Raw genomic sequence first — 20426 nt, 5'->3', positions numbered from 1 at the left:
CGGGGAGCGCAGGCGGAGCCCGCTGCTGCGGAGCAGAGAAGATGCTGCTGTCCCTGGTACTCCACACGTACTCCATGCGCTACCTGCTGCCCAGCGTCGTGCTCCTGGGCACGGCGCCCACCTACGTGCTGGCCTGGGGGGTCTGGCGGCTGCTCTCCGCCTTCCTGCCCGCCCGCTTCTACCAGGCGCTGGACGACCGGCTCTACTGCGTCTACCAGAGCATGGTGCTCTTCTTCTTCGAGAATTACACCGGGGTCCAGGTGAGCCGCCCACCGCTCCCAGGTCTCGGCGTCCACCCGAGCTCCCGGAGGCGTGGACCCCTCCGGTCCCCACCAGCTGGCGAGGGTCACCCGGCCGGCCCGGCGGACCCAGCACGTAGAGCACGTGCCGCCTCCCCGCCTTCCTCTCCGCGTGCTTCCTGCCGGTCTGCCGAGATCTCGCTCTAGGAAGCTGTGGCCGCGTCGTCCTGAGGCTACAAGTGGGACCCGCCGCCCCTTTCCCCGCCCCTCGCCTGGGTCCGATGCTACTTAGAAAAGTGGGTGCAGATGCACGTTTTAAATAGGGCACGCGTTTAGCAGTTTCTGGCCTTTGGTCCAAAGAGGTGGTCATGTTGGAACAGATCGGAGACGTCTACACTCCGAAGTGCCCTTTTACAATGACCTTCTCTTGAAACAGAAGTACAATTCGGTCTTGTGTTCTTCCCCCAGGACAAGTGAAAGCTGGGCGAGGAAATAAATACATTTGTTACGGTAGAAACCTAACTAGATACATTTCTTGCCAACTTTAACTGGGCTTAAATGTGTGGGTGATCTGTTGTCTGATTACTTTCTTTCTGTTACTGTTTCTCTGTAGAGATTGGATTCGTAGATTAAACTTGAGAAACAAACCATAAAAGTAGAAGGCCCTCTTTAACAGTAGGTATTTGAAGTCTTATAAGAAATAACAAATGTGAATTTTTCTTTTATTTCTCAGTTTGAAAGAACAGCTTTATTCTTGGTTATTCCTAATGTCCACTTAGTCCTCTTTTACTTTTCTTGGTAGGGTTAGGGTGGGATGGGGAAAATGGGACGGTATCATTTTGTCTTTTTAACTTTTTTTTTCCACCTGCAGCGGCTGTTTTTACCCTGTGGTCAGTCAGCTACTATATTTAGTTTGCAGTTGCACTGCTGATCGACCCTTGATGGTCCCAGTTGGAAGTTGTTTGGGGGGAAGGAATTAGGAGAGGCCAGGGCCTCCATTTAAACCAGTATCTGTAAATGTCTCCTTGGAAAGAAAAGAAGATACTATTCCAGATCATGGTTTCCTGGCAATTGACGTTTAAAATGAGCCTCACTTAAAAATTTCAATAATTCAGGCTAATTTTTTCCCTTTGTATGGTAACTCCACCAAGTTTGTCTAAATGTCTGAGTTTTATCATGATTAAGTTTTTACTTTCACATCATATGACAACTGGCCTGGGTTGGGATATAATCTCAGAACACAAAGTCATTCACTCTTAAAAAAATAATTCTATCTGTGGCGGGTTAGGTTATTTTTGTTCTAAGAGTACACAATATGATGCAGAATACACCATTGAAGGATTTTTTGGTTTGGCAAGTTCTTATTTTTTTAAATGGCTGTAAAACCTAGCAGTGTTTCTGAAATTACATACCTTACCTTATATACTGCTGACTTGAGAGCTCCAATTTACTTCTTGATTTCCCAGCAAGTGATTTTGAAAACATTTAATCTAATCATTTCCCCCCGCCCCATTCAAATCAAAGGAACTAGCGTCCAGCACTAATTTTCATGCACTTATGAAAGGATGCCTGACTTAAGTATAATTCAAAATTTTGTTTAATGTGTGTTCCTTGATGAAGTTCTTTAGGAATCCTAGAACTAACTGATTGCCCACTGATCCTCAAATGCAAGTTATGAACATTTAATACAAATTTAAAAGCAAGAGTTTCTTATTCCTGCATTTTTATTTTTATTGTTTGGAGGGGACAAATAATTATTTTCTGTTTACTAACAGAGAGCAGGGTATTTTGAATTTATTAGGGTCTTTTTCTGGAATCTGGGTTTCCTGTGTACACAAAGCTACCTTTCACTATTTTTGATTGTTTCTTTTAAGATTAAACCAATAGAGGAATAAATAGCTATTTTCAAACATAAGACCCAAGGGAAAAAGATTTATAGTGACGTTCTGTCACCATATTTTTTACCTGTGACTTTGTACCTTTAACTTTGTCACTGAGATGTTTTGATTAAAATTTTTAGCTTGCTTTTCTTTTGTTAGGATACTCTTTTTTTCTTGAATTGTTTTTATCAGCTTTCGTTTGCAAGGCTAGTGATGATTCTCTTGTTCTGTATAAAGTATTGTTGACTCATTTCTGAAGGGAGTTTGAGTAATTTAAGAGGTTATAAGTTTTTAAATAAAAAGTTTATTAATTTATATATATTAAAGAGACATTTTAAAATAAAAATTTTTTTAATGACATTTTTATGCCTTTCAACTCTAGGTTTAAAAAATAAGTGGTTCATAGTAGTTCTTGCAGAAGAATATTTTCTTTTACATAGAATTTTTAAGCTGAAGAGAAGTAGTAGTAGGTCCATGAGATTTATGATCTGTGCTTGGCAGGTAAACCTGTTTCCAACAAGTTTACTTGAATTTTCCTTGGATTCTGGTCCTTTTTCTTCCCTAATTTCACTACTTTATTTTCATATGTATCTCTGAGATAGAGAAATATTTCAGTCAGTGCTGCTAAAATTGTTCCTTACCACTCGTTTATCCTTTTAGGTCCTTCCAGAATCTCTCATTGGTGCTGAAACTCAAATGGGTACTTTCTTCACCATTTATATCTTTAGAATGAGTAATAAGAATTTTTAAAGTTTTTTTTATATTTCACGTAATTTGATACTCATTGAAAATCAACTGAAATTTCTCTACTATGTTGAGAGGCATTGATTCAAGTTACTTTTGAATCAGTGTTACTTTCCTGTGCTGCCAAAACAGATCACCTCAAACCAAATGGCTTAAGAAACTTAATTTCTCGTGATTCTGGAGGCCAACAGTTTGAAATCAAGGTGTAGGCTCAGTTGTACTCCCTCTGGAGGCCCTAGAGGGGAATCTGTTCTTGTGGCTTTCTGCTTCTGGTGACTGAACCTCTGCCTTACAGTCCTTGCTGCCACCTCTTCTGCCTCACATCTCACTCTGCCTTTCTCTTAGAAGGGTGCTTGTCATTGGGTTTAGAGCCCACCTGGATAATCCAGGATGATCTCTTCATCTCAAGATCCTTAATTTAACTGTAACTGCAAAGAGCCTTTTTCCAAGTAAGAAAACATTCACAGGTTCCAGGGCTTAGGATGTGGACACATGTTTTGAGGGGCTGCCCTTCAACCCACCACAATAATGAAATCCATAGTTCTGCCTATTCAGTATTTTGTGGCTATTTCTTAGTTTAACTTGCCTTATTTCTTTAGGTATTTATGTGTTAATGCATTTTGGTCTCTGCTTTCTTTTTCAGAGAACCTGGTTTTCTGTAGTAAGAGTTTCCCATAATCTTTTAGTTTCTTATTTACAGATTTACTTTCACATATCCCTTAAGTAGAACATTTGATTAACTGTTTTATTTTCAGAACAAATCTGTATTCTATGTAATAACTTATTCATATTTTGGTATTCTTTTAATTCTTAACTAATTCTGAAATTACCATCTTGTGATTATATAGATGTATTCTTGTGATTATATACATATATTCTGAAATTACCATCTTGTGATTATATATCATATGTAATCATATATATCATATATATCTCATATAATATATATCATGTAATCATACATATAATATATATGATATATATAATCACAAGATGGTAATTTCAGAATCAATAAAGAATTAACTGATACATATATCATATGATATATGTAATCACAAGACGGTAATTTCAGAATCAGTTAAGAATTGACTTATATATATCATATATATGATATATGTGGAAATAACTGAAATCTTGATAAAGGTAATTTCACTTCTAAGACTGTTAATTGTGTATGATGTGGTGAGTATACTGGTATTTGGTTTGTTTACCACTTAAAAGCCCTGTCTGTAGGATAGGAAGTAACTTGAATGTGGAATGCTTAGAGACTCAGAGTAAGAGGCCATATGTATATTCTTGAGCTGGAGTTTAAGGAAATCTTACGGGAGATTAAAAGGAAAGCTGGAGTACTGGCAGAGGAGTAGATGGGACTCATGAAAAAGGAATGAAGTTACCTTAAATTCTATCATCGTGAGTTAAAGTGAAACTAGATTTATCTTAGTTTATAGCCTAGAATTCTATCCTAGAAATCTAGATATATCCTAAATGTTGAGATAGCTGCATAAACAATAATTGTAATAGTTATGATCAATAATGGAAAATATTTTTAGCATGTTTTGTGAAGCTGATAAAAGTTAATAGAATGTCTTCAGATGTCAGAATTCTTTTTTCTTTGCTTCTTTTTAAAAAAATTTCTTTTCCCCATTCCTATGCAATACACTGAAAACTGATCATTGAAATTTGTAGGCCAAAAAATTATCAACACAATAGATTGGGGTTTGGGTTTTGTTGAGTCGGGGTCTTTTTCTGTCACCCAGGCTCTAGTGCAGCGGCACCATCATGGCTGATTGCAGCCTTGAATGCCTGGGTTCAAGCGATCCTCCCGAGCAGCTGCCGTGCCATTATTTCTAGCTAATTTTTAAAAGTTTTTGTAGAAATGGGGTCTTGCTATGTTACCCAAGCTGGTCTTGAATTCCTGGCCTCAGGTGATCCTTCTGCCTTGGCCTCCCAAAGTGCTGGGTTTACAGGTGTGAGCCACCATGCCCAGCCCCTAATAAATATTTTAATTACCAATTTATCTTGCTTAAATCACTTGATAACACTTGGAATTTTCTTCAGAATATATTTTACATTAGTGGCTCTGACTGCTAATCCCCCCTTCCCCAAATGCTAATGTAACATAACAAAATGCACAGTTCTTAAGTTTATATAAAATAAACTTAGGTTTTCAGTTGACCTGCTTTAAGTGTAAAATAGTTTGAAAAACACAAGAAAGAAGATAAAGAATTTAAGATTTTGACATTTCTCTAATACGCCCTTAACTTCTCCAAGGAGTCATACTTTTTTTTGTGAGACAGAATCTCACACTGTTGCCCAAACTAGAGTGCAGTGGTGCAATCTCTACTCACTGCAATGTCTGTCTCTGGGCTCAAGTGGTCCTCCGACCTCAGCCTCCCGAGTAGCTGGGACTACAAGTGCACAGCACCATGCCCAGCTAATTTTTTTGGTTTTTTTTTTTTTTTTTTTTTTTGGCCTGGGGAGGGGTTAGAGATGAGATTTTGCCATGTTGCCCAGGCTGGTTTTGAGCTCCTGGGCTCAAGAGATCCCTCTGTGATCCACCATGTTTAGCTGATTCATACTTTTAACCGAAACATTGTTCCAAGTTCCTCAGAAACAGTCAAGGCTTTTTATCTAGAGACCATTTATAACTGGATCTTTCTTTTTGTAGCACTGACTCATCAAATTCATCCTAAACTCCTAATGAGTTAAATTTATATTCTGAATCTTGCTGTAAAAGCAACCATTCATTAGAATGGAACATGTTTACTTACAACTGGAGAAGGGAGCTTATAAGTCATCTAGCCTACCCCCTTTTATGACATTTCTACATTCTTTCTGCACTTCTGCCAAAATGTTGCCCAGCGCCATCTCGGATATCTGTAGTCCTAACGAGAATATGAATTGTAGCTTGTATCCTTAATTTTACTCTTCTGTGCTTTTTTGTCATTCATGTGAAGACCTTAAATAGATCTTAAATTGCTTCCTTCACTTTAGCACTTTAGCTGAGAGTAATAGGACTGTGTAGGTTTGGGTGTGTCTCTGCATTAGCTTGTTTAAGCAGGATAATAAAAACTTTTACTATAGGAAATTAAACATTTCCCAATCAAATCAATTCCAGTCTAACACAATTAAATTCTGATTAGGGAACTGGTTAACTTACTAGACTTAGAGGAAAATCCTAAAGAAATATAACTAAAACTCTATATTTACACTTTATAAATATAAACCTCTGTGAACAAACCGGTTATTTCAGGTTGCATTGGTGTATAGTTTTTTAATGCCTTATTTTTCTATTTTAAAATCACAGATGCAATTATGCATTCAAACACTGCCACAATATTTTGAGAAAGTTAAAGTTTCCCCTACTCCTACACTACGTACACCTTTCCCAGGTATGTACCAATTTGGTGTGTAATTTTAGATTTCTTCCAAGAGCTTTTAAGTAGGTGTTTGAATTATGGGAAGATTCTTCAGTTAAATGAACTTCTTAGATGAGTTTTTTAGTACAGTAGCACAAAATATACCTGTGTACCTATGGGGATATCTCTGTGCCATTACGATGGAGGGCAAGGGAAAACAGTACTCCGTATATACCTAGTTTACTTTCCCTCTTGTGTATATTTGTCTAATTTTGTGGAGCTGATGCTTCTCAAATGGAATCAGAAGTTAGTTTTTCCTTTACTATTTTCTCATTATGATTTCTTAACTAGAGGTTGATGTTAGTAGTTGGACAATTCAGTAGTAAGTAATGACTTCAGTAAGGGATCTCTAGAACCTAGATCCCTTAATCCCTGCGATATTCCCATGTGCACATTGTTCCAGGTGCTGTGCTGGGTACTAAGGGATACAATGTTTGATAGACAATGTACCTGCCATTATGGAGTTCACATTTTAGTGTGGGAAGACAAACAATAACAAGAAAGTGAAAATTTACTGTGCCGTGCCAGGTTGTTTAGCCTGGTGGGTGCAAGGTAGGGGTTTGGAAAATCTTCCAGAGCATGTGACATTTGTGTGGAGCTCTGTAAAAGGGCAAGCTTGAAAGGTAATGTAGTCATCCAGGTGAGAAATGATAGTTAGGGGAGTGGAAAGAGTGGATGTTGAGATTGAAAAGAATTCCAAATCTATTTTAGTGGTAGCTGATAGGACTTTGTGATTGAACGTGGAGGAAAAAGAAGAGGGTGGGTTAGTAGCCCACTCAGTCGCAGTTAGTGAGTGCTGCTGTGTGCAAGTATTATTCTCTTATGTAAATAATTTCATCTTTACAAGGTAGGCACTATTCTTCCTCTTTTACAGACAAGGAAAGGGGAATACCCATGGTTCACATCTGTAGTAGTCTAGCCAGGAGTTTCAGTCACTCATTTTCTGAAGATGCTCTGCCTGGCAATGTGGTTATATTGCTTGAAATGAGACCCCTACTCTCAAGGTATTCATCTAGAAAAGACATGAACTGCCAATTACAAAATAGGATAACACTGAAATTAGAGGTGTGTTTATTAGCTTTGCTGTTCAGAGAGATAAAGTAACTCTTTAAAGTAACTCTTTGCTTGGGTTAGTGGAGAAGGCTATAAAAATTACTTTGAATTTTTACTTGGAACATGCGTAATTAACATGGAATGTTTAGGGAAAAGAGGTTTTCAATTGATAACATAATAAACATGAGGAGTTTGAAGCATGGCATTCAAGGTTCTCTAAATTCTGGCCCGGTTAACTTTTCCATTCCTCGGTTTCATTCTAGTCCAGGTTTTCCTTCTGGGCCGCCCCTCCCCACATTAGACCTCTCCTTTCTGGAATTCCAGCTCAAGCCCTAGCTTTTCTCCATCTGTCATGATCTTACCCCATCTCCATGTCAGGGTAATTTTTATGTAATATTAACATATATAATACTAACATAACATTATCATATTTTAATGTTTGGATCATCTTCTCTGCAACATTGTAACCTCTTGAAGATGGCAGTAAAGGGGAGAATGACTTGATTTTACTTTTTCTTTTAACAAAAATGGCAGAGTAGTCTGGGCACGGTGTGGCTCATGCCTGTAATCCCAGCACTTTGGGAGGCGAAGGCGGGTAGATCACTTGAGGTCAGGCATTCGAGACCAGTCTGGCCAACATTGTGAAGCCCCGTCTCTACCAAAAAATACAGAAACTTGCTGGGCCTGATGACGTATGCCTGTAGTCCTAGCTACTCAGGAGTCTGAGGTGGGAGAATCGCTTGAACCTGGGAGGTGGAGGCTCCAACTTGGGCGACAGGGTAAGACCCTGTCTCAAAAGAAAAAAAGAAAAAAGGGCCAGGTGCGGTGGCTCATGCCTGTAATCCCAGCACTTTGGGAGGCTGAGGCAGGTGGATCACCTGAGGTGAGGAGTTCGAGACCAGCCTGACCAACATGGAGAAACCCCATCTCTACTAAAAATACAAAATTTGCCGAGCATGGTGGCGCATGCCTGTAATCTCAGCTACTTGGGAGGCTGAGGCAGGAGAATCACTTGGACCCAGGAGACAGAGGTTGTGGTGAGCTGAGATCATACCATTGCACTCCAGCCTGGGCAACAAGAGTAAAATTCCATCTCAAAAAAAAAAAAAAAAGGGGGGAGAGAGAAAAGGCAGAATACTCTAGGGAATTCTAGTTTGTGTTTCTGTGGAAATGTAGCTGAATCTCACTTTTAAGGGATGGAGATTTTTGAATGGCATTACTAGTTGGTAAGTTTTGTTCTAACAGGGTACCCAGGTCTAATGAGTCCGATTCATTCTTTCCTTAAATAGATGAAGGAGGAAGAAACATGAACTCCACCCTCAAGAGTAAGGCAGAATGAGCAAAGTCAGAGAAGTTCAAAAAGAATTCTCACGCGGCCAGCAGTGCAGAAAATCCTTGGTTTAGCTGTGAATCAAAACCAGTACTTTTTGTAATTTTTGAGCCTATGCAATTCTCCAAGATTTTATGTTGTTTCTTCTGTTTCTCTGTAGGCACCAGACATGAAAACCCCAAATAAGAAAGTGTTGCTTGAAGATTTTAGAGTACTGTGTATGTGTATAAGTGTAAGTAATATTTAGAAGATGACTTTACTGTGCTCCAGCTTGGCATGAGAATTCCAGGGGCAGAAAGAAATGAGGGTGATGATACCTGGAAAGGAGAGTCATATTAAGTCCCAGCCACATACTAAGTGCTAACCACCTACTGTTAATAGGTGCTAATGTTCTGGATTGACAAAATGCATAGTGTCTACCCTAAAGTAACACATAATTTAGCAGTGCAGAAAGATGTCACTTAAAAGAAAACTTGAATGTTTGCTGGGATAGTTCACAAATTAAAGAAATAAACAAAGAACTGAGGAAATAAAGGAGGAATACAACTATGTCAGATGGTTACTTAACTGGGTGGCTGTTGCATATATAAGCAGGTGGTTCACCTAAAAGTTGGGTGTGATGTAGTGAATGCCAGCTCTTGGTGCACTTTCATATTGCATTGCTTCCGGGCTTAATTTGTGTTTATGTAGGAAAAAATTTTTTGTTGGTTTTTAATTTTTTTTACGGGTTCCTTATAATTCTGTGATTGATATTCAAAGTGAAAAAAATTATATAAGCTTCTAATATATGAGAAGCCGTCTCACTTGACATTTTTTATTTGGAATTTTTGCAGAGAATAGTTTTATCACAGTCAAAAGATTTTGGGATCTTGGAGTGAGAAACCTCGGTGTAATTCCTATTTCTCTGCCATTCCGTATGTCATGTGGAGTAAGTGTCAACTTCTCAGTCTCAAGATCCTCATCCTTAAGTGGAATACTTTTTGTCATGCTATTTTGAAGACAAAATGCGATAATATGTGAAACTGCCTAGCTCAGTGACTGGTACATCATGGATACTCAGAAAAAACACACCCTCTAAAATAAGAACAGTACCAAAAGACAGGATGTAAAATAAGGGCAGTGCCAAAAGACACATGCATGCTAAGTGTGTGAGAAAGAACTTCATGGCCTTCCTGGGTGGCGCAGGCCATGGCAGTTCCACAGCATGACGTGGTTGCTGTGGGTGGTAGAGCAGACATGCCGCTCCCCATCACTGCCTGGCTTTGATGCTTTCTTTCTTCAGCTGAGAGGACACAGCTGTGATACAAAGACCTTGTGTGTACAGTCATGACCTCACATTTTCAATTTCCTGCTGGCAGAACCCACAATCTCCAATGTACGAGCACCAGAGTTGGCCTGAGACAGACAGCATACAGAGGCTTGTAACATCCTTCTGGAAAACACTGTGTAAGCTTTTAGTGCGAATAAACATGATCAGTGGCAAGCTCTGTCAGATGTAGTCTGCGACAATCCTGATTTTACTGAGCAAGACTATGTTGATTTACAGGTGGCTGATGATTCCATGGATAGCCCGCTACTGGTATTTTTTACAAATTTAACAAGACATTCTTACTGGAAGATTGCCCTGTTCTTACGATACTACTGCCCTTTTTCCTTTATTTGCTGTTCAGACTAAACTTGGAGACTACAGTCAGTCAGCGAACTTGCTAGGCCACCTCTCAGGTTATTCTTTCATTCCTGATCATCCTCAAAATTTTGAAAAATAAATTGTAAAAATGACATCAGCAACATATAGGCTTATGTCCTTGAGAAGCAGAAGTTAATTACCTAAACACAGCAAGTACCTTAGAACTCGGTGGAGTTGAATTCCACTATGCAAGGAATCAAAGTAACAATGAAATTATGATTGGAATGACGTCAAGAGAAATTCTGATTTATAAGAGACTACGAATGAGTACCTTTCCATGGTCGAAGATTGTAAAAATTTGTTCTAAGTGCAAACAGTTTTTTATTCAGCTTTGAAAATGGCTTGCATAAATCTGGAGAAAGATTATCAGGATTTAATATGATAAATTGTAGAGCATGTAAACGTTTGTGGAAAGCAAGTTTAGAACATCACATATTCTTCTGTTTGGACAGACCACTTCCAACTAGAAATAATTTTTTTGCACATTATTTTACGTTAGGTTCAAAATTCCTAATGCACCGTGGGAGAACTGAAGTTCAATTAATTCAGTATGGCAAAGAAAAGGCAAATAAAGACAATTTGCAGGATCCTCGAGTAAGCCATTGACGTGGAAATTAATGAATTGGGAAGTAGTAAGCAGGAATTCAATATCTGATGAAAGGATTGGAAACGTAAAGCCTTCCATCACAGCCATCACAGCTGCCACCTGGAACAGGAATTCCTACTCATCAAAATTTTGCATTCATACAAGAGGGAACCTGATTATGACCGTCTTCAGTTGGTCATTTGGTAGATTATGTGGTTCACACTTCTTCCAAAGTATTTGCGAATCAGAGATCACCATTATCAGCACAAGCTGATAGCATCACTCTGGAATCATCCACCATTACAGGACACCCCTGAGATGGGTAGTCTCCGGCTTTACCACCCAAACAATCTAAGAAAAACAGTTGGAACCAAATTCATTATTTACATTTCCAACAAGATCTGGAAGATCATATTAATGAAACATTGATGTTACATCTTCTCTTAAAAAATCTACTCCTAATGGTGGTGTTCTACATGATCATCTTGTTCTAATCAGAGTGAACCTGATGAAAATGGAAGGTATGGAGTCAATGTAAAGGGGAATATGGTCAGAAGATGTCTGTGATCGTGTCCTAAGAAGCACCAGGAACACCTTTGAACTCGGTGACCCTCGATTGAAGAGAAGACCTAGTTGTATTGATCAGTGGTTGGGACTTTACAGACACATCCATGATTGGGTTGTCCTGCTTATTAAAGCTAACTGTGAGAGACATTCTGGGGAACTCATGCTTTTAGTTCTACCTGTGCTGCATATGATGTAGTGGAAGAAGTGCTAGAAAACAGGACAGACTTCCAGTACATTCTGGAGAAAGACCTACTAGATAGTGTCCACCAGGATGACCATTTCCTGTGGGAGTCAGTGATCCAGCTAGCCAAGGGCTTACCGCTGGAACATTCTGGACACAATTTGATCAGCTTATCAAAAAGAAAACTTGGAATGACAATGTCTGGTGCCAGGTTACCTTAGAACCTTTCCAAAAATAGATACAGAGATAGTTTGCCTTATGATACTACATGGATTATTTTAAAAGGTAATGAAGACTACATCAGTGCAATTCCAGCGTGAGAAGTCAGAACAGTGCTTGTCAAGGGGCGTTACCACACACTTGAACAGATTTTTGGCAGATGACTTAGGAACAAGTCTTCTCCGTGGTTGTAATGTTGACCACACAAGTGGAATGTGGCAGAGTTAAATGACCCCAATATTGGGCAGAACCCAGAAGTTCATCCTATGGCTGCTACCCAGCCTTCTGCCACTCAGAAGAAGGAAGCACTGCCTTTATCTTCGGGAAGATCACACTGCTGTTTAACCAAGAGAAAAATGAGAGTCATCAGTCACTCAGATCCAGTACACAGGTTGGCCTGACCATGGAGACCCTGATGATTCAATGACTTTCTGGATTTTGTTTTTCATGTGCAAAATAAGAGGGTTGGCAAGGAAGAACTCCTTGTTGTTTCTTGCAGTGCTGGAGTTGGAAGAACCAGCATTCTTATTACTATGGAAACAGCCATGTGTCTCATTGAATGCAGTCAGCCAGTTTATTCACTAGACATGGTAAGAACAATGAGAGAGCAGTGAGCCGTGATGGTCCAAACACCTAGTCATTACAGTTTTGCGTGTGAAGTACTGTTTTGAAAGCTTATGAAGAAGGCTTTGCTAAAGAAAGCAAAAGGAAAAAAAGAACTTTGTCATCTGTTAGGTTCCATTTATTGCATGATAATTGTGTTTGTATTATCGGGCAAGTAGCTGTTCACTATTTTGATCTTATTTCAGAAGGGCATAATAATTTTACTATTCAATGAAACGTTTTAAACTGGGTAGAAAAAGACTATAGTTTTTGTATGCTTTACAGCAGAAATCTTATAATGATTAACTGGTGGTATATTTCATTGGCATAAAATACATTTAAAAGTTCAAGTAATTATATAAACAGTGTAAATTGTATATGTAATCTTATTCAAATTGAAATTCTTTATGGCTGTACTTCTATGTAATCAAAGACTTTGTGGGGAGAGATAGACTAGGTAGCTATTTCTCTTGTCCATTAATCACTTAACACAGTTTTGAATAAAAAGTTCCGTTTCATTGGATAATACTAATGACAGTTTAACATATTTTAGATGGTTACTATGTTCTAGGCATTGTGTGAAGTAGTTTACATAGTTTCACTTATTTCACTGCAATCCTAGGAGGAGTAGTTACTATTATTACACTCATTTTACAGGCAAAGAAATAGGTCTGGAGAGGTTGGATGTTTTGCCCAAGTTCTCATGATAAGGTGACGGATGAGGATTCTAATTCAAGCTTAATTCAAGTCTAGTACTTTAGAACCTACCTCTTAGTGGCTGTCATGTTACAGTATAGGGGAGAGCAGGCTGTTCCTTTACCCTCGTAGGGTAGCTAGGGCTTGTGAATTAAGCGATTAAGAGACAGATGAACAGGAGTAGAGGCATACACATTTTATTGATGTTAGTGTTTTTACATGCACAGGGAAGGAGGGGTTGTTTTTATGTTTATCTTTATTTTAAAGAGACGGGGGTCTTGCTGTGTTGCCAGGGCTGGACTCAAACTCCTGAACTCAGGCGATTCTTCTGTTTGAGCTTCCTGAGTAGCAGGGACTGTAGTTGTGCCCTTCTGTGCTTGGCTAAAGAATGGGTTTGTATGTGATTTTTAACAAAGGCTGATAAATTGTGAAGTGACTAGTCTAAGGAGAAGAGGATTTCAGCTCCCGGGGTGGTAAATTGTGGGAAAATGACTAGGAAATGTATGGTAATAAGGTTTGCTATGCAGGTTTATTTTGCCAGTTTCTGGTCTCCTAATAAGGGACAGGGAAACACCTTTACATATGGAAATTCATATGACCTTTCCACAGGGAAATTATGTCCTGCCTTAGGCAGTTAGGGAGAGGGCAGAGAACTCTTCCTGTATCTGCTGTGTCTCAGCTGCCTTCAGCTCAAAGTAATCCTAATGCCAAAGTAGCGTATTTGGGTGTGGAATATTCTCTGATTCCTGTCAACAGTATCATCTATACTTAACAGCAGTGCAAGTTTTTTTTAAAAAATCATGTTTCAGGTTTTGCATGTGGAAGGCAAATGGACATTATTGAGGTAAATGAAGAATATATATTTTTTAACAAAGAATGCTGTGTATTTATGTCTCTGTGACATTGTGTTTTGGAGGCTAAGGTGTTAAGCATGTGATTACTTTAAATTCCATATTACTACCTGTTTTTAAGATTAAAAAAAGTCATTAGGCAGTTTATGTATCATGAGAGCAAATTAAAAACAACATAAATGTGATCAAGGTGAGGTGAAACTAGTCCACTTCTAATTCAGGCCTTCTTGTGAAAGCCAGTTTGTGCAAGATAAGTAAGTTTGTTTGACAAGAACAGAATAACTAGTTTGTCAGTTGTGATGAAGATAGATAGTTATTCAGAAACATTTTTATTGGCTACCTCTGAATTAATAAATGAAAAGAGAAATTATTTTTTTTCTGTAGGGGATGTCTGATGAGTTATTAAAAAGTGGATGAACCTAAAATTATGAAGAAGCAATTATAATGAACTTAAAATTACTTAAAGAGTTATGAAAAACAAAAAGAAAAGGCATATTTTCTTGTGCCTTATTTTGAAGTGACAAATTATTTGCAGGATTCGTTTGTAGAGGGAACTAATGTGATTTAAAAAATGAGTACTAGATTTACAGAATGATGCCTTTAAAAGTCACTGGTGCACTTAAGTTATTTTATTTATGTTTATTCCGAAACTACCTTTATTTTGAAAATGAGATATAGCTTTACCTACTGGTGACAAAAGTGTAAACAATAATTCTGGAAACATGTGTTAAAAACCAGCTTGGTGCTAGGCTCTTGGGGTAGAAAACAGATCAGGCTATTGAGGAGCTCATAGGCCATAAGGGGCTAGGGACTTGTCATTAGGTGTGCATTTTGTTCTGGATGCTCCTGAAGGAGTGTGGGCAGGTGCGCACCACCATGCCTGGCTAATCTTGTTATATTTCTGTAGAGACAGGGTCTGGCTGTGCTGCCCATGCTGAGTTTGAACTTCTGAGCTTAAGAGATCTTCCCATCCTGCCCCCACTGCCCCCGCCCACCCACTCCCCCTAGCCTCCCAAAGCACTGGGATTGCAGACGTGGGCCACTATGCCTGGCCTGTGCAAAACTTTTAAATCAGTGCATACTCAACGGTCTTGATGCAATTCCGGCTTGCTGGTAAGAGAATGGGGATTTACTCACAAGCCAGCATGTCATTTTTAACTCTGAACAGATCAAACTATTGGTTTTACTCATTTATGCCATCAGTAAACTTTATGAATTAAAAACTCACTGGGCAAATATTTAAACATACTACATACATAGCACTGTGCAGTTTCTAAGGAACGTAATGGAAACTTTAGTCACATCCCTGGCTTCCAGAACTTTATGTTATTTAGGTACATTTGTCTGCAAAGTTGTTGGGTTAATTGTCCCTTTCTTTCCTCTCTTTTTAAGATATTAATAAATAATGTGATGACCAAAAGATAATCCTTATGGACAAGGCAGATCTAAAAAGCCTTAGCTAATTTATAATCTTGCATAATCCATGATGACAAGATGCAGAAACAAAAATGCCCTGAATAAAAACCTAGCACCATTAGCAGCCATTTCCTTTTAAGTCTTTACGAGTATACTCTCCAGTTTCTTGAAAAATTTATTCTAAAATATGTAAGACACACAAAACAGCAGAAACACTAATACAGGTACATTGAACACCTGTGTACCTACCACCCAGTTTAAAAATAAACTGGCTGTTGGACCAGAAGCTCACTGTGTGCTTCTCACCAGCTCCTCCCTCATGCTGGAAGTTGCCCCTTTGTTGAACTCTGTTCTTGGTGGAGATGGAGTGAGTCCTAATCATGGAACCATGTTTCTCTCATACTTACAGAATAAAGTTTAAATCTTTAGCATGGAATTCAAAAGACTTCTGGCATTCCAGTTCAGAGCCACCCTTCTGGTCTCCTTGTTCCTCCACCCGACACTGCCCGTGTACCCAACAGGCCTCCAGGGTTACTGCTTCCATTCATTCTTATTCTCATGACGTTTTCCTTCCTCTCATCTGCCAAAATCCCACCTAATGATCCTCCTGCTCTGCAGTTTACAGTTCTTTAAAATTAAAAAAGGTTGTGTAGCCTTCTAGTTTCCTGAAAAAAGAAAAAACAGATTTTAAACATAAAAAAGTACCATATTTTCATAGTATTTGCATTATGTCTCATTACAGTTCCTGTGGACATGTCTATCTCTTACTAGATTGATTGTAGGCTCTTTGAAGGAAGATTTATGTTATGAACAGTGTTTTATATATTGTTAGCAATCAATAAATGCTTGTTATATTTTTCTCATGAGGATATTGATTATTCTATTTTAATTTATGACCATTAACCTGTCCTATACATAACTGCTTTGTGGACATGAGCAGTTTTGATCTCTGAGGCTCCTGTGAGGAATCTAATTTTTGTTAATCATGGATGGAAATATTCACAGCATCATTCATCATTTTCTTCACATTGTCTTCCTTTGTATATTACAGTATATTACAGATGTTTTAAAATATCAAAGTAATGTGTTTTTTTTGTTTTATTTTTTAGATATTGCTATATGGAGATTTGCCAAAAAATAAAGAAAATATAATATATTTAGCAAATCATCAAAGCACAGGTTTGTATTTCATTTGCATGAAATGTAGGTTTTTCTACAGATGGCACATGGGCATTCAAAATACCATTCTTATATTTAAATGAAGTGGGTTTTTTAAAACATCGATTTTCTGTGCAGATATTACACCTGTTCTTGTATTTTTGTGATTTTACTTTTTGGAAAGTCAGAAACTTGAAAGCTATGAATTTTCCTAAATTTACCTTCTCCCTCTGTTGGATGTAAGTAAGCTATTTTCTTACTTGCTTGGTTTGTTTTTCCTTTGTGTAGTGTATTCATTCTTTTTGTAAGTGATGTTTCTAGAAGTAGCCTTGGGTGGAAGTGTAGATATACATTTTACATTTTTGATTGCTAAGCTGCAGAAAGGCTGTATTGGTATGTGAGTACTCATTTCCTTACTATGCTAGTCATTTCTAATGTCTGCACTTCCTTTCCTTCTTCAAATGGGTTTGGTTTAATTCTAGTTTGCTACTGTTCCATCAGAGGAATTGCAGAGGACTGGTCTTCAAAATAGTGCAGTATATACTTTAGGTAAAGATACTTCTAAAAACCTTTGCATTTTTAAGTAATTCTAGAGTCCCAAGAATTTGCAAAACAGTACATTGTAGTCCTATGACCCTTTCAGCAATATTTTCCCAATGGTGACATCTTAATACAATTGTAGCACAGTAGCAGGATCAGGAAATTGTCATTGGGTAAGGTACTTTTTAATTCTCCAAATAATTCAGCCCTCCAAGAAATCCCACTTCTTATGTTTTCAAACCTGTAGCTAGCTACTTTTGGTGCATTCTTCCTAAATTCCATTTTTATTGCTTTAAAAAATGTTATACCTAGGAGCTCAAAGCTAAAAACAGCCTGATCAATATAGTACTCTTAAGCTAAAAACAACCTGATCAATATAGTACTCTTAAGGGAAATCACTTATGCCTGTGACTTTTTTTAAATTTTCTTTCTGTCAGCTGTCTCTTCATGATTTTGTGGTTTTTATTACTACTTATACCATAGATGAGGTATAGAAAGTATAAAAAGTTAAAGTGCATTTTTCTCAATTTAGTGAAGTAATGATTACATTCAGATTTATAGGACAAGAGTTGAAGCTACAAGGGGTTCATAGGGATTTTGATGTATCTGTGTATTTTCCCCAACTTTATTATGTGACTGGTTCAGACTGTTTTATCTAATTACATTTCACTCTCGGCAAAAATAGCAAAACAGTCAACCAATGGTCAGTGCTGCTGAGAACTCTGATCTGTGCCGACATATTGGCCGTTTTACTTCTAACACCATTCTGCTGTTCCTGTCCTGCCGCTGACGGATGTTTCTACCAGGTTTCAAATATCAAATAAAAGGGATCCGTGGGCCCAGTACAGGGAGTGGCTCTTGATAGCTTTGATTTTCCTACATTTCCTTTATATCGATCCAGTGTTAATTTCGTGTAGAGTTGTCTTTCTGTTTAACAGGATTCTCTTAAAATTCCTTCTTCAGTTTCCCTGCCAGCTTTTCTTTGTCCAGGTTTCAGTATAAACTCCACTCGATGAACAGAGCTCTCTAGTAGTGACTCGTGGAGTAAGTTCTCTGAACATTTCTGGAAGTGTTGCTGATAGTGATAATAATGATAACTACTACTGTTAATTTGTATGCTTACTACATATTGGCTTTTATATATATTATATATATTCCTTCAGATTGAGGACTTCTAGAAAACATCTATGAAAAAACAGATTAAAAAACAAAAACAGAAAACAATTCTACTTGTATTTGGGACCAGAGGTACTATGGGAAGGATAATCTTCATCCTCAGACCACACTGACCTGAATTTCATTTATCAGTTTAGAGAACCACTTCCCCTTCCCTTCACCCTAGCTCCAAGTGCCTGTGACTTTGTATCACTGCTCTGGCACCAGATCCTGATCCCAGCAGGATTTGAGAAGGCTGCTTTTTGAAAGCCTTCCTTTTAAAATTCGATAACTTGGGAAAATACTAGGTGAGTGATTTTAAATTTCTTTAGAATTACAGGCTTTAGTCAGTATATGACAGAGCCTTTTCCTAGAAAAAAATGTGCAAATAAAAATGTGTATGTAGTTTTAGGGTTTCAGAGACCCCTAAAGCCTAGCCATAGACATGGTTCATTGTCCGATGGTGTTTAGGTACCCTTGTAAAACCCTTCTGAGATGTTAGGAATCACAGCGGAGTATCTCTGAAAATGTAATTAGCAGAGAGAACATTTCAAAGACTGCTGTTCTGCTTAGACTTTCTTGTTTGTCTTCTGCCAGGCTTGCCAGAATAAATGAGTTTCCTGGCCTGATACTCAAAAGAATTAACATTTAAATTAGTCTCTCTCTTCCCTTGTTTTCACTTGACACATCCTTGTCTCTACATGCTGTCTCTGTCTCTGTTAACTCATTTCTCTCTGGAGTCAGCAGGATACAGTGACTGTTATTCCTTCCCCTTATCCTTCAACAATCTACGTTTGATACTATTTGCCAATTTTTTCTTTTTCTTTTTTTTTTTTTTTGAGACAGTGTTTCGCTCTTGTTGCCCAGGCTGGAGTGCAATGGTGCGATCTCGGCTCACTGCAACCTTCGCCTCCTGGGTTCAAGCCATTCTCCTGCCTTAGCCTGCCGAGTAGCTGGGATTACAGGCATGCACCACCACACCTGGCTAATTTTGTATTTTCAGTAGAGATGGGTTCTCACCATGTTGGTCAGGCTGGTCTTGAACTCCTGACCTCAGGTGATCTGCCTGCCTTGGCCTCCCAAAGTTCAGGGATTACAGGCGTGAGCCACTGCTCCCTGCCTACTATTTGCCCTTTTATTCTCATGAAATGTTCCCTTTTCTTGGTTTAAGCGTCAATTTTCTTATTGAACAGCGTGCGTGGTGAGTAGAATATTATAAAAAGGCACGGACTTTGGAGTCAGAGAGACCCAGGTTCCTGTTTGACATTGCAGAAATGCTGTTCTGCAACAGGCTGTGTGTCAGTGGGCAAATTACTTATCTCTCAGAGCCTTATTGGTAAGGTGTGAGTGCTAGCTCCTTTAGGCCCTTTACAGAGGCTATCTCCTAATCCTGGCTCATAGATGGCATTTAAAAGTGGTTGTGATGCCAGTCATAGCTCACCATTAGCATAACACTGGATCCATGGTAGGGAAGCGCTGCACATGCAGTATCTCTTAAGACTACACAGGGCCCTCATGAATTAGGAACTGCTCTTTCATGACGATAGGGATGAGGAAATTAGACTTGCTGCCTCTCACTGCCTTCCACTCCTCTCCTCCAAGTTAATGGGAACAATGACACTGCTTTGGGTTGATCGCCATGGAAGAGTCTCACATAGCCAAATTTATTGCTATCTTAGTTAAATTATGCCAGAACACAAAATATGAATAGTTATTGTCAAAGTAATATAATCTCAACTGTAACTGAGATAGTCAGAAACTATCTGTAATCTGGTGTCCTATCTGAAACATAGATGAGAATAAACAAGAAATAAAGATGATTCAGTAGCAAATACTGGTGGCGCAAAGCTTGTATATTTTGACTACTTAAGCTAGTTGTTAAATGTTTCCACTAAAATTTTCAAGTTTAACGGCATAGCCCAGGGCAGCTTATTATGAACATGACGTACCTTGAAAATCTTATACTTTCTCTTAAAAGTTCTTGGGAAGGGCATCTGAGGCCATAATATAACCATAAACCCGTTTGTTTTAAAATAAAATCCATTTTTAAAATTCTTCCAAATTAAGAAAAAATAATTGTTGCAGCAAAAGATGCTAAACCT

At 38.4% G+C, this 20426-nt stretch overlaps 1 protein-coding gene and 1 pseudogene across 1 annotated transcript in view; both read left to right on the top strand.

Moving 5' to 3' along the window:
• The first annotated feature begins 1 nt into the window (after position 1).
• AGPAT5 (1-acylglycerol-3-phosphate O-acyltransferase 5) overlaps positions 2-20426 on the top strand; it is a 53409-nt gene continuing 32984 nt past the window's right edge. The window contains exons 1-2 of the mRNA XM_011995689.1: positions 2-260; positions 16581-16650. Of these exons, the coding sequence (XP_011851079.1) occupies positions 42-260; positions 16581-16650 (289 nt within the window). The 5' untranslated portion in view covers positions 2-41. The remainder of the gene's footprint in view (positions 261-16580; positions 16651-20426) is intronic.
• LOC105550709 lies at positions 9992-12743 on the top strand (annotated as a pseudogene).

This window comes from Mandrillus leucophaeus, unplaced genomic scaffold (assembly GCF_000951045.1).
Source record: "Mandrillus leucophaeus isolate KB7577 unplaced genomic scaffold, Mleu.le_1.0 Scaffold495, whole genome shotgun sequence".
Classification (NCBI taxonomy): Eukaryota; Metazoa; Chordata; class Mammalia; order Primates; family Cercopithecidae; genus Mandrillus; species Mandrillus leucophaeus.
Note: the sequence above shows the minus strand (reverse complement) of the source record. Positions and strands in the feature narration are given on the sequence as shown.